The sequence below is a fragment of the Magallana gigas genome, chromosome 8 (genome assembly GCF_963853765.1).
Source record: "Magallana gigas chromosome 8, xbMagGiga1.1, whole genome shotgun sequence".
NCBI lineage: Eukaryota > Metazoa > Mollusca > Bivalvia > Ostreida > Ostreidae > Magallana > Magallana gigas.
Genome location: NC_088860.1, coordinates 11,896,517 through 11,910,291, shown reverse-complemented (window position 1 = coordinate 11,910,291; position 13,775 = coordinate 11,896,517). Strand labels below are relative to the sequence as shown.

General features: G+C 31.6%; 1 protein-coding gene across 4 annotated transcripts; it reads left to right on the top strand.

Moving 5' to 3' along the window:
* The first annotated feature begins 740 nt into the window (after positions 1–740).
* LOC105337610 (uncharacterized) lies at positions 741–11,857 on the top strand. Of its 4 annotated transcripts, XM_066068094.1 has the most exons (15): positions 741–809; positions 2,290–2,503; positions 2,613–2,639; positions 3,903–4,006; positions 4,372–4,445; positions 4,612–5,408; positions 5,722–6,081; positions 6,300–6,626; positions 6,786–7,106; positions 7,224–7,655; positions 8,465–8,674; positions 8,847–8,894; positions 10,011–10,322; positions 10,662–11,003; positions 11,116–11,857. In XM_066068094.1, the coding sequence occupies exons 1-15, from the start codon at positions 750–752 to the stop codon at positions 11,277–11,279; spliced, it is 3,792 nt and encodes a 1,263-aa protein (XP_065924166.1). In that variant the 5' UTR covers positions 741–749; the 3' UTR covers positions 11,280–11,857. The 4 variants fall into 4 exon arrangements, with proteins under 4 accessions (XP_065924166.1, XP_065924167.1, XP_065924169.1 ...); XM_066068095.1 differs by lacking the exon at positions 8,847–8,894; XM_066068097.1 differs by lacking the exons at positions 8,847–8,894; positions 10,662–11,003; positions 11,116–11,857 and adding an exon at positions 9,632–9,738 and having other exon boundaries at positions 10,011–10,219.
* The last annotated feature ends 1,918 nt before the right edge of the window (positions 11,858–13,775 follow it).

Here is a 13,775-nt window from a genome sequence, read left to right as displayed (position 1 = left end):
AGCCTTACCTAATGACAATGGAAGATATCGGCAGACTTAACAATTAAGAATTTTAATCGATTAAAAATCAATCATCAAATATTTAAAAGACTGAACTTTAAACCAGGAAGAACCGTTGCATGCATTTAAATACAACATATAACAGCGACACACTGCTCGTGCTACGCAATTCTGACAAAGAACCATATACTGAGTCGCAGAATGGTTATTCTTTAAGAGTAGAGTATTCGCAAAATAGGTCCTATGGTAATACTCTTGGAGAATCAGAAGATACACAGTTTAACAAGAGCTAGAGGCAACTTAAACCAAAAATGTTTGATGAAGAACCAATGTTCGATAATACGACAGAAAAACATCAGAACTATGTCAAAGCTCCGTCTAGATTACAGTCATCCGTTTATCCTGGAAAGTCTAGAAAAAGGGATTATAGGACATCACAACGACCCCCTATTAAAGATTCATTGCAAAAATCAGGTAGAAACGGGCACCATGGTTCCACGTCTTTAAATGAAAACATCGACAAATGTACAAGGAATGGATACGGAAATGTTTATGAATCAGAAGAAAATTGGTCAACAGGATCATCAAGCAATGGAAATGGCCTGGTCAATGATAACAATCATTACATTTGTGGCGCGTTTTCCAGTGTTATTTATGGAAATGGTGACAGGTTTCAAACACACAGTGAGTTTGACAGAAGTTCGGTGATTTCACAGACTTCGGACGGTTTTCTGAAGCTCCAGCCGTGGATGAATAAAGTTACTGGTGGTACATTTAGAAAGGAGTATTTAGACAAAAATTTGTTTCGGGTAAGATGAATAATTTAATGAAATTGTCAGAAATCAAAAGTTGATTCTTAGAATTTACTTACCGGTTATTAGATGTGCAAACGGTGGATATGACCTATATATCTGTCCTTTTTTTTGCATTTATAAATCTCCATCTATTATGTATCTTTTATGTATTGGGATAATTTATGGATGCCTTAACTAAGTTCGGTATTCACTTTCGTCTTCATTAAAAATAATTTCACAGTAGATAAAATTAAGTATATACATGTACATTGAATTTCATTGTCTTCAAAATACTTAAATGGAAAATAGTTTCTTTAACTAACACCTAGTACAAAATCAAGATAATACAAATAGATCAAGATTAATGAAAACAGAAATACTAAGCCTAATTCACCAAGAGATGTACCTTTTAAAATGAATTAAAGGATGAATAAAATGTATAGAATATGTATCTACTTGAATTGTTAAAGCTGCTTGGTCCGATTTTTTGTAATTACAGTATCAACATTTTTTCCATACAAATTCTTTATCTTAGAAAGTTATGGACTTTCTCCTATTTACACCAGCAGAATCAGTCTCCTTTCAAGGTTAGAAATATTCAAAGTAAATAAAAATAATTTCTCTTTGGGCAAACGAAAAAACAAACCAAAATGCATCACGGGAATGTTTAGAAAAGGAAACCACTTGGTTTCGTCCCCCGAATGATTGGGGTTATTCAACCCGCATGCTATGCATCAATTGTAAAGAAAGCAGACTTTGGAAATATTAGCGAACAAAACGTTCACATGTTTATTTGTAATTTGTCTGATCATTTCGACCTTTTTTAAAGCGATGTCAAAGTCGTAATACAACCATACCCGTCTCGTCGTCAGGGGTGAAATTTAACATGAGGCGAAATAACGCGGTACCTTTTAATGTCGTTTGTTTTGTTAGCAAATTTTGTACGTATTTTTCTTCATTGAAATTTGGCATAATTGACGGGTAAAACTACTGCAATGTCTATTATTATACATATATTAAGCATAGCCATCGTTTAAAAGCGTGCATAAAATTTGATATAAAATCGGACCAAGCAGCTTTAATATCAGAGAATCATAAACATCAATCTAGAATATATCATGACTTATACTATTAAACAAATATCAAAATTGTATCACGTTCTACTAATACTTAATATGTTGGTAAAAATTGAAGAAAAAAACCCAAACCCGTTCTGAATCTCTAGATTTATGCTACAATTTGTTAACTTTATTTGGTATAGTTCTGTTTACTTGTTTTCGTCTGAAACGGAAGTAAAAGATAAACTAGCAAGTGTGCTGTTAAGTTCTAAAAAGTTCATATTTTAATCACTTATGATTGTAAAGGATAGAATGTATCCCTGAATATTCCTACATGCCATTGATACATTTCACATGCTACTTGTAATTGCTTCGATTTATTCAACTTCCCTTTTGACCGTTCTTTGTAAGGGTATTTAAACTCCTTTCATTTGCAGCCCACTCTTCAGCATGATAGCAGCATTCCCTTACAGAATGTACGCAGAATCGGGTTTATTGAAAATCGCAGTGTAGAAACACAGACGCAGGATCCTTATATTAACGAAGAAAGAAATGACAAAAGGACAATCAAGACAGGCCTCGTTGTTATATTGGGTATTCTGTTAATTGCATGCATAGCGGGAATCTTAACTTGGTTTCTGACCAAAAAAGGTGATTATTTTTTTGTGTTTTTAAAATATTTATTGATATTTTTGTGACTAATTTAGAGGATGTTTTTCCCCTTCCTTTTCTTTTAACAAATTGTATGTTTTATTTACAGGAGATGATGAATTTTCTGTCAAATATTGTAAGTTTTATTTTTTTATATATTTATGTAGTTCATCTCTCTAGATAAAGTATATATACTTTCTTTATAAAAACATCTACTCAGTTCATATTAAATCAAAATTATACAATGTCAAGCAAAAACGATAGGAAACATAATTTGATAACTAGATAAATGAAGTATAAATGAAGTCAAAATCTTTTCAAAAGAGAATAAACTAAAACGGAAAAAAACCCCGTTGAAATCGGTTTGATCTCATATCTTTCTTTGATATCTTTCTATCTTTGTCTATTTTTAATAAAAAAAAACCACTGCTCCATCAATGTCAGTATGTACAAAGAAGTTTTTATAAATAGGCTATATTCTGTATTTTTAAAACCTTAAATAGTTTAACAAGAAGGCGGATCTTTAAAAACACTGGGAGATACTCACGCAAAAACAACATTCCTCCAATATATTTTTTTCACCGACCAATTACTGATAAAAATTCGATCTACAAAATAAATTTGCCTGTCTAATAAATAATGTAAACTTGCATGCAAGTTCAATAGACGCCATGAAATATTATAATTTTATGCAAATGTTACAGATGTTACAATCAGGTATTGTGTTAATTGAAAAAAAAACCCTTAAACGCATGCGCACGCTTGGCGCCCCACTTTATGTATATTGACATTGTAGGCTGTATATGACCTGTTTAGTCTATTTACATGTATCTTTTTTATGTTTTTCATATTAGTATTTCATATTTTTTATGGATGAAAGATTCTGCACATTGAATGCAGTCAAAGAACCGCTAAAAAGCTGTATATAATTATTAAGGGTGACTCATTAAACCTTCAATTACTTTCTCAACTTAGCAGAAATTTACTTGGATAGGAGAGATAACATGATGGATAAGAAGAACATAAGTGTAAGAGGCGAAAATATGGGCAATTTTGGATTAAATATTATCTTTTCAAAAATTTATTTAGCAAAATAAACATGAGCAAAAGTCTCAAGTTTATTCGCTCATTATCTGCAATTTGTAAGCTCGATACTTTATCCACGGGGCTATGGTAATATACAAACAAATCGATTGATACAAACATTTTAACAAAACATTTAAATCGCCATCTTGTGACGTAGCATTAAAAGGTATAAGCGTAGGTGTAGTTGGATACTTTAAATAAATCATAATGATAAAATTTTGATTTTATTGAAGTAGCACTTGATAAATACTAAAGGTTATTCTGTGTTGATTAAGATGTTTAACTTAAGTTCTTTCATGGTGCAATTTTCAAGATATTGTATCTGGTGAAATGGCTCTGGTAAACGAGTTCTATCCTGAACTATCTAATTCATCGTCAAAGGAATTCAAAGATCTGGTCATACAGTTTTGTGGCGCCGTGAGTATGATAATATTAATAAATAACGAGATACAGTAGGATTTTACCAAAAAATATTTCTCAAATATCACTATTATATAGGAAACTTGTTGTTTTTTACTTACAAAAATATATTTTAAGATGAAAAACAAAACATATATAAACACGTTCAAAAACCCATCCTCAACATGTACATGTATATGTTAATTCATTTAATGATTATAAATGGCAACCTTAGTTTTTTCTTATTATTGGAAATTGTTTTGTTATCTTTTATTGTAAACTATTCTTTTCTGGCTATTTGCTACTTATACAATAAACTAGAAGTAATATTTCTACATGTATGTTACATGGATATGAATGAATTTCCGATATTTTTGTTTCAGATAACAGACGCCCTTGGGAAAAATAACACAGAGTATGGTCATCTCTACAGACATTGTGATGTTACAAAGTTCATGTAATAAACAATATTTAGCAATATATTTTAAAATATGAGTAGTTTTTTATTTGTTACTGGATTAGATAAATGTATACATTGCACTATTCTATCATCAAATCAACATGTTAGGTAGATTAAAACGTCTAAATATATTCAAATAAATTACGATGATTGTTTTCAACAGGAATGGAAGCATCGTAGCTCAGTACAAGTTATATTACCAGTATGATGAAATTCCAATTACCAATGAGAAAGTCTATCAGGATCTTAAAGACTCTCTGACGGACATTGATTTCAGCCTCGCAAATTTGTCAGACTTTGTAATCATAAAGGCAAGTGTGAATTTTCTTGTAGAAGTTCAGACATTCCAAACAGATCCGTTCGTAACCGGTGTGCCATTATTTTCACAAGCAACAGCAACAACAGTTACAGAACGAAAAACAACAGCAATGTCTAGCAACTTTACAACATCGCTTACAGAGAGTACCACAGCAGCAATAACAACAGAATACACAACTGAAAGTATCCCAACAACACTAGGATCAGAAATTACGACTGAGAGTGACATTTCAACCTTTACAACAGAGGACACGACTGAAGATACCCAATCATCACTGATAACAGAAGTTCCGACAGAGGACACAACTTATAGCCATTCAACAGAGGCCAGGATCGAAACATCTCAAAGTTTCACTGAAACAGTTACGGATCAGACTTCCACAGCACTGAACAAACGTGAAGATTCCACCCCGATAGACACAACAGAATACCAAACAGAGTCAAAAACAATGGTTACATCAGAATATCCCACGACATCAGCACCAACATACACCACAGAAAGATTTGCACAAACAACAACTATGAACAAAACAGAAATATCAATACCAATAACAACATTAACAGACTTTGAGACAAGTGAAAGTTTAGAAACGACATCAACAACTTTCTTAGTAACGAGTACTTCTGCAGAATATTCAGCAGGTGAAATTTGATTTGAACTGATCAATCTTTAACGTTTTATAAATAAATATTATGTAACTTATATTTAAAAAAAACACACGCACATTACATTTTTGCATTATAAAATAGTTAAAATTCTATTATACATCTATAAGTTTTAATTTTGAGACCCAAAGCTACTTTTCTTTTTGAATATTAATGAATTCGGTTGTTAATATTTCATTTATTGTAATGTCTCCTTTGAATAATATACTCTGTATACACTGAAAAAACCCACCATGGCGCATTAAGTGGTAAACTATGTTGTTCTTAGAATTCAGTTGTGATTTTTCAGATGTTGTGGTTTCACCTATTATTGCCATATATGGAGAAATCACTACGACAAAGACGTGTGTCGTGTCTCCTCATGGAGATTGGGTCCATGTCACCGTATCGGTGGAGAATCGGAACACATCATATGTCATTGGGAAGTACTACAGTAACAGGACCTTTGAAGAACCAGCTTTCTTGGAGAGATTTAATGCCAGCATATCCAGTACAGACTCTGAAATCGTAGTTTATCTGTCATTGGATCTACTGGCACCAACTACTGACATGTGCTCTTGGGACGGAACATTCACCTTTTCCTGTTCCATAACAATGAATGACACAATTTCAACACGTGTGTACAACGGCAGTCAGGTTTTCATAACTGGCAAGTATACTACGAATTGTTTATGTCTTATGTAGTCAAATAAATGTTTAGTTAGGTGTATAAAAATTATATATTGATTGATTCTGATTTCAAAGGAAATAATTGTCTTAATAAAGATTACTTAAATGAAGCAACGCAAAAGTCCAACACTGAATTATTAAAAGTTTTTAAAGTATTATCTTATGTGAAAATTCAGAAGATGTCACTTTTTTTAATAGCTCCCATGTCGGAGACAAGAATAGATTCTGAAGTTCACTACAACGAAGGTGATATACTGACGTTCAACTGTTCAAGTAACGGAGACCCAATTTACAGCTCGGCCTCCGTAGAGTTAATCAAAGATTTTCAAACTCTTTTAAATATTCCAGGGCCATATTTTGGATTAGAATATAAATCAAATTGCTCTGTTGATTTTAATTGGATTGCTTATGTCCCAAATCCATTGACAATTAATCAACATGACGTCATTGTCCGATGTGTTGGGAAAAATTCTTTGCTCAATGAAATTAGAACTTCTGAAAAAAAGCTGAACGTTTCCGCTGTTGGTAAGTTTTAATGCAAGGCGATGACAAATAATTACACAATGTACTTTTTTCTAATTTAGATGGCCTTCACTTAAATGTAATTTCATTTCACATACACTTACATTCGTAGTTTTCAAAGCATTTATTCATTATAGTATTCATTATGTTTTGTCGTTTCAGATGTAGCTTTTGAAACTTACAAACTAGAGTCTTCCATCGGGAGCCAGGTTTCAGTTAATTGTATAGCTCGGAACACGAATTCTATTAAAGCGATCCTTATACGAAAAATAGAAAATTCTTTGAATCACACCGTAGCAAATATTACTCTACCAAACATGACTTCTCATGTTGACGGAACCACAGTCAGCTACACAAACAACTCCTTGATGTTGACATTTTCTTCACTTACCTGTCATGATGATGGACAATACACGTGTATTGTCATTAAAGAGGATGACTCGCAGATAGAATCCCATGTATATCTTCAGGTTAAAATCAAAAGTGCGTACTTTAAAAAAAAATTGATAATGGTAAATTTCACTTAAGCAGAAAATATTGTAATGATTTACCGCATGATATTGTTTTATGATGATTATTTAATTTAAATACTCTTTTCAGACCCTCCGAAACACGATTCCGTGATATTCACCTTACATCCAAACATCAGGGAGAATACATACGTCATTGGCAACGTCCACACATGCAACGGCGACGTAGGATATCCTAGCGGTTTAAGTTACCTTTCATTAAAGTTCACACACCCGATTACAAACGCTAGCTTTACATACGATGAAATGTCAATCTCAGAGGACATGAAGACTTCTTTAGGTTCAACGCTGAAGTTTCAAGTAAGCCTTGCAAGTGGGTTAAATATCATAATTGTTGAAGATGATGAGCCAGACAGTGTTAATTGCACTAGAAAGAAAGAAATTAAGTTTTTACTTGAAGCAACAAGAGATTGGAACAAAGCCAAAATTCGATGTAGTGTCGTTAGCGAAGGCGGCGAAGTTAACGCAACTGCTGTAGAAGAGGAAATATATGTCATTCCAGGCAAGTAACTCTTTTGCAGTCAAAACATGGTAAAGTGCCGATGCAATAAACATAAATTCATTATGATGAAATACTCCTTCCTAACATTTTGAATTTAGTCGTTCAAAACTTACATTTTGTAACAGTATATATCGTTTTTCTTAAATTTTAAACCCCTCAAAGAATAGATTTGCATAGATATCAGTAGATATGTACATGTCTCCTAAAATAAATTTTATGCAACTACCACATTAACTTAAAAGGTTTAGAGTTAGCTCGGTATGATAATTCTTGTGTTATAGGATCGACTACATCCAAAATTAAGGATTTAATGCTTATATTTATAGTCGTATTGATATTTGATTGTATGAAAAGTGTATCGTCGTTTAAAAGACAGTCTATATACAGTTTTATAGTTTTATATACAGTCTACACCCATACTTATATGTTTTTAGTTCGCTTCCGCGACAAAAAAAAAGGACCCAAAACTTTGTCGAGAAAAAACTTTTTCTTAACGATTTGATATGATTTAAAGATTAATTTCATAACTACATATCGAATTGGTTATGTAAACATGGAATGATTTATTTTATATTACAATAATAGATATAGTCAAACGTCGTGACGCCGTTTGTACAATGTACTTGTCTTCATGTGCCTTGACAAGGCTAAGTGCATTTACAGTGAATAGAACGTCACTGATTTCCAATAAAAACATTAGGGGGAATATACACTGAATGTAGATATATAAATCTTAACACACCAAATATTAGTTTATACGGATGTAAAACAAGAATACAAGGTATATGTGTTTTTAAATGTACTTACAGATGCTATTTGCAACGGTTCCAATGGATCTGATGTGTATGTACCACATGAAAAAATAGATGGGTGTAAATCATACGTGAGATGTTATAACAACATACCTTCGGGTCATTTATGTGGACCACAATTGTGTTTTGATCATCAACAAACTGTAACAAGATGTAATTGGTGCATAGATGTTTCTTGTGAATCTGAAATGGGTCCAACAACAGAAGGTATATTTTGTTTAATGAATGCAGAGTTAGTATCATATTTGTGCTCCAACTTCAAAGAAATTAAATGGTTCACAACCACGCTACCCGTATATGATCACATATATAGTATCAAACCTATTCCTTGCATTCGAATGTTGTAATTTTTATGTCTCTTTATTTCATAATGATCTAGCACAAATAACAACTTTATCTTCTACGCAAGGGACTCCAGAAATACAATGTAAGAATGATTTAAACTTAATCACAAACACAACACCCCTGCGAATGTTATTGTCATTTAAATTTTTGACCACGTGGTTTAATTTGACCCTTTCAGTTTCGCAGTAAAAATCGTGCCTCGTGTTTATAGAGAATCTAGGTACTTGTAGTCAAATATAAATTCTAGAGGTTTATTGATTTTAAACTTTATCTTCATTCATTGGGTGATAAAAAGTGTTCTAGAAATAAATGTGACAATACAAAAAATAGTTTTTTTTCTGCTGTTGCGACAATTAACATGCGTAGTACAGATCCCCCCCCCCCCCCCTTAGAATTAATTTTCGATCCGCGCCAGACCTAGTAATAACATAAACAGTGAAACAGACTGTACTATTTTATGCAGAATGTTCCTTGAAAATGGCTCGATACACTAAGTTTTTCTGAAAAAATTCAACCATTATTTTTTTAAAAACATTGTATTGCACACCACAAGCATCAAACATGGCTATGATTTTATTAAGCAACCCAATTTTTATATTATCAACTACTCTACACGTGGTTGAACACGATCGATAACTGTGCTCTGAATATCATCGTTTAATTTCGAAAAACCGCTAGATGGTGAAATAAGACATACATCTTAAAAGATGTTGATGTTTTAACATAATTCAAAGTAGAATATGATATGAAAATCGACCAGTACTTACGTATTTTGAGAATATTATCCGAACACTTATACTTCCGCTCGAAATTTCACAGGAACTGAACAAATCTCGGTGAAGTCTCGTGAACTTTCATTCGAGCACCTCTGGATTTATTACATACTTAGGAACGATAAAGAAAAGATTCCGAACACATTTGCAGGGGTGCACAAGGTATAAATATACGGAACTAAATCAATCGCTATTGTTTATGTCATTGGTATTTTAGTAATAGTCATTACATTGGTAAATGCATATTTCTTGACCATTGTTGTATTTTATTACCCTTTAACAATGTATACTCTTAAATATCTTGTAATATTTTGACATGGCAAGCAAATTAGGATATTTTAAAATTTTATATCGTGATCAACATTGATTAGATGGAAAGTCATTTGTAAACATGAACCAAAATTCATTTATAAAATGACATGCAGGTCCCCTCTTATCCTGCAACTCATCTTTGGTATTTGAAATGGAAACTGGCAATATTGTCTGTGAGATGAACACATCAATTACGATTGACAATATCACTGTGATGACAGCTGGTCAAACACTCATGACAGTATATCCAAATGGAACCAATAACTATTTCTCGGATGAGTTTGACAAGTATCAGAGCACAATCGGAACGATTTTCACATTTGGAATCAAAAACGTATCATGCCGGGACAAAGATGAATACACATTTACAGTAAATGTTGGTGATGGTGGAAGATGTTCTAAAACTGCGTCCTTGGATATCAAAGGTAGTAGGCATTTGATTACATGTTTATGTTTGCCATATCGACGATCTGAATCGGACTTGTCTTTCGAGACCCTAAACAATCATATTATTTCAAGAGGATTGAACATTTTTTTTCTTTCTTTTTTTTCCTGTTCTATACACTTTAGAAGAAAATGTTTTTGATGCAATACATTCCCTGAAAAGATTTACTGCACAGTCTGAAATGATCAAAAATGAATGGAAAACTCGTAATCAAAACAAAGACGAGTAGTTTAAAAAAAAATGTTATACGCGGCACTTACATGTATACTTGTTTACAAAACAATGATTGGATCTATAAAACATTTTTCTATTCTTGAAGCGGAAACAGTGAAACCGACTTTGGTTATAGACTACAGCTGGACAGAGGGCACTAACAATGGAAACCATTATTGTATTGGCGATGTTGGAAATCCTCCAGGGAAAATGACGTTAGAAATAAAAGATGTAGAGACAGGGAATTTTACAAGTTTTTCACCATCTACCCAAACATTTTCACATAGAATGGAAAATTGTACTAATGATGCAACGTTATCTTTTTCAATTGATTTCAAAACCAATAACATTACTGGGTATTATATTCGCTGTGTTGTAGCAACAAATCAACTTCAGAGTCCTGCGTCTCTATCTTTTTCGGATGAAATTCGTATAAGCCCTCTCCCAGGTACCTTAATATTTTTTCCCACCCGGAAGAAAGATACTTGATTAATTTAAGACAGTTACAATATTGCACTTAATATTTGCTGATATAATAAGAACATATATTTCATTTTCAGAAAACGCTTGCTATGAGGATGGAGTTAGGCTTTATCCAGGAGATTGTACAAGATTTTTAAATTGTGCTAATAACAGAACATATGTTACACCGTGTAGTGCAGGTTTTTGTTTTTCAGCATTAACCTGCATTGATACAAATTGTGATAGTATATGCAATACATAATCTGAATTTATGGTTATCGTTCCAAATTGATCGATAGAGGGAAATATGTATTTCTTAAAAGCAAAACGAAGACGCTTTAACACACATTTAATTAATGTTTGATAAACAATTCATTTTTAAAAATAAAAATTGATTGTTAAGCACCATGCATAAAACTATAGAATATTCTTCTATCATGCACACGTTTTTTTTATTGTTCAAATGTTTTGTCAATTAAATGTTTTGTTGTTTTTTAACGTATCGACACAAAAGCTTTTACAAAAAAAAATATTCTATTTTTCACGCATAAAATGATTGTGATGCAATGGCTACTGTTGAAAATATAAAGGTGCATAATTTTAAAAAGATTGTTTAAAGCGACTTTTTTAAAATTGTGCATGCAATGTTTTTCAAACACGGTTTGCTTTAGATTATATTTAATACTGACGGTGAAATATCTTTATGTCTTAAGGTGACGACACACACATAAAATATTTCAATATTTTTGTTTGATATTTTTTTATGATAATTTTACTTATGTTTTACGGTCTTGTAAAAGGTTTACGAGGAACAGTATTATTAAATGAACTTTACAGTCATGTACTCTTTGTTTTGTCTTTGGTAAATAAACTTAGTTGACCTATGTTAACAGGAAACCGAAACGACTTTCAAATAATCAGACTGAATTTTAAGACAAATTTGTTCTATACACGTATGGTATAAAATATGTTTTGTATGCGCAGGTATTACTTGGTTTAAAAAAAAAAGATTTTTGCCGACAAGATGTAAATCGTTCATTCGTTCATGTAATGAATGACCATAATGTTTGTAGTTCCCTATTTCCCTATCTGTATTTAAATAAATTTGATCAAATGTAAGATCAACGAACTTTTTCAAGTAACTGTAAAACCGTTATAATAAAAATAGAACTTTATATAAATATTTATTGAGCTGACAGCAAACCCCGCCCCCCCCCCAAAAAAAACCCCCCTAAAAACAAAACAACACAACAAAACAATAAAAAAAAACCCAGACAGTTGTTCAAAAGAAATATGCTTCTTATTACTGGTCTGATTCCTATTTGATTATATTAACAAACATTGTTGTCATATCATGTTTTGATAATTGGTTAAAAATCTCCTTTAATAATGAACAATTTCTTTAAACGGTTGAAATTTCGTATAGCCATTTACTTGTTTTTTATTTCTAAATATGGGGAAGAAAATCAATTTCGTTGATTTCTCGTTTTTTCGTTTAAATTTTTTAAATAAAACAGTCATATATTCATGATATTATTTTACAGAAAAGGTTTTATAGTATATTTACGATTACAAGTTCATGGAAATACAACCGATATGTAAATCTTTAACTTTTCATTCAGGTGTTACATATTTTTCAAATGAAGAAATCAAATTTGATGTATGTTGATTAGCGGAAATTATGAAATCGGTAGGCTCTGCGTGGCAAAAATAATATCTATAACAAAAGGAATATTAAACAGTTTAATATCAAAATACGTTTGCCAATATTTTGTAAAGGATTTGACAAGGCAAAATTTATTTAAATGCTATTTCATAATCAATTTTCGAAGAACCAATGGTTTTGGAAGGAACACAGGACAAGAGCAACACATTTTCATATAAATTGTCAATAATAAAATACATGTAATTGAAATCAATTCACCGACTTCGGCAATCGTTTTTCTCGGTATGTCAGTAAGTTTTTTAAAAAATACTTGTAAGAAACCCTTCTCGACATCTTTGTTCCAGGTACCAATACAAACAATATTTCCTACAAACCCTGTATATAGCGAGATCGCTATTTTATACCAACCAGTAATTTGTATCTTAAATTTGTTTTCAGTGATTCAAATGTTTTTTTTATCTTCAGAAAGTTATATTTTGTGCATAACCTATTTATGATTTACCATTTTTGATTACTACCAACATAAATACGTTTTCACATGGCTTCAAAAGAAAATGTTAAATATGGAATGCAGAATAATGATTAGGATCAAAATAGCATATTCTTTGTCTATATTTTAGCTACACACAACAACCAACAACTATTAAATTTGGTTATTATGTTCATTTTCCATACACAATAGTTACATAATATAATTAAAGACAAAATGCAGTAAAAATTAAAAATGATCAATCAAAACAAACCGTAAGATGATGGAACTATCAAAATTTTTTTTTTATCAAAATCAGAGATGCATGTTTATTTTTTTCCGTTTTTAAACTAGAGTACCCTTTGCTTTATTAAGAAAGATTTGCAAGATTTAGATTGATTAGAAAGAATTCACCAGAGAATGTAGTATGATTGATGTAAATAATAGTACGGGTAAATGAAAGTTATACGTAAGTTGTAAACTGAATGGTGGCTTTTTAAAACTATGAACTCAAGACAATTTATGAATATTACTCATAAAAGTAACTTTTTTTTGCAGGTGCATTTTTTTGGGTAAAATATGTTTGAAGAAGAAAAAAAGCAATCTAGCAAGTCACATTTTAT

Coding starts and splice junctions, on each gene's coding strand:
- LOC105337610 (XM_066068094.1), top strand. CDS start 750: ATGAATAAAGTTACTGGTGGTACATTTAGAAAGGAGTATTTAGACAAA. Junction 6,627..6,785: donor GCTGAACGTTTCCGCTGTTG/GTAAGTTTTAAT, acceptor TTGTCGTTTCAG/ATGTAGCTTTTGAAACTTAC. Junction 8,675..8,846: donor AATGGGTCCAACAACAGAAG/GTATATTTTGTT, acceptor ATAATGATCTAG/CACAAATAACAACTTTATCT.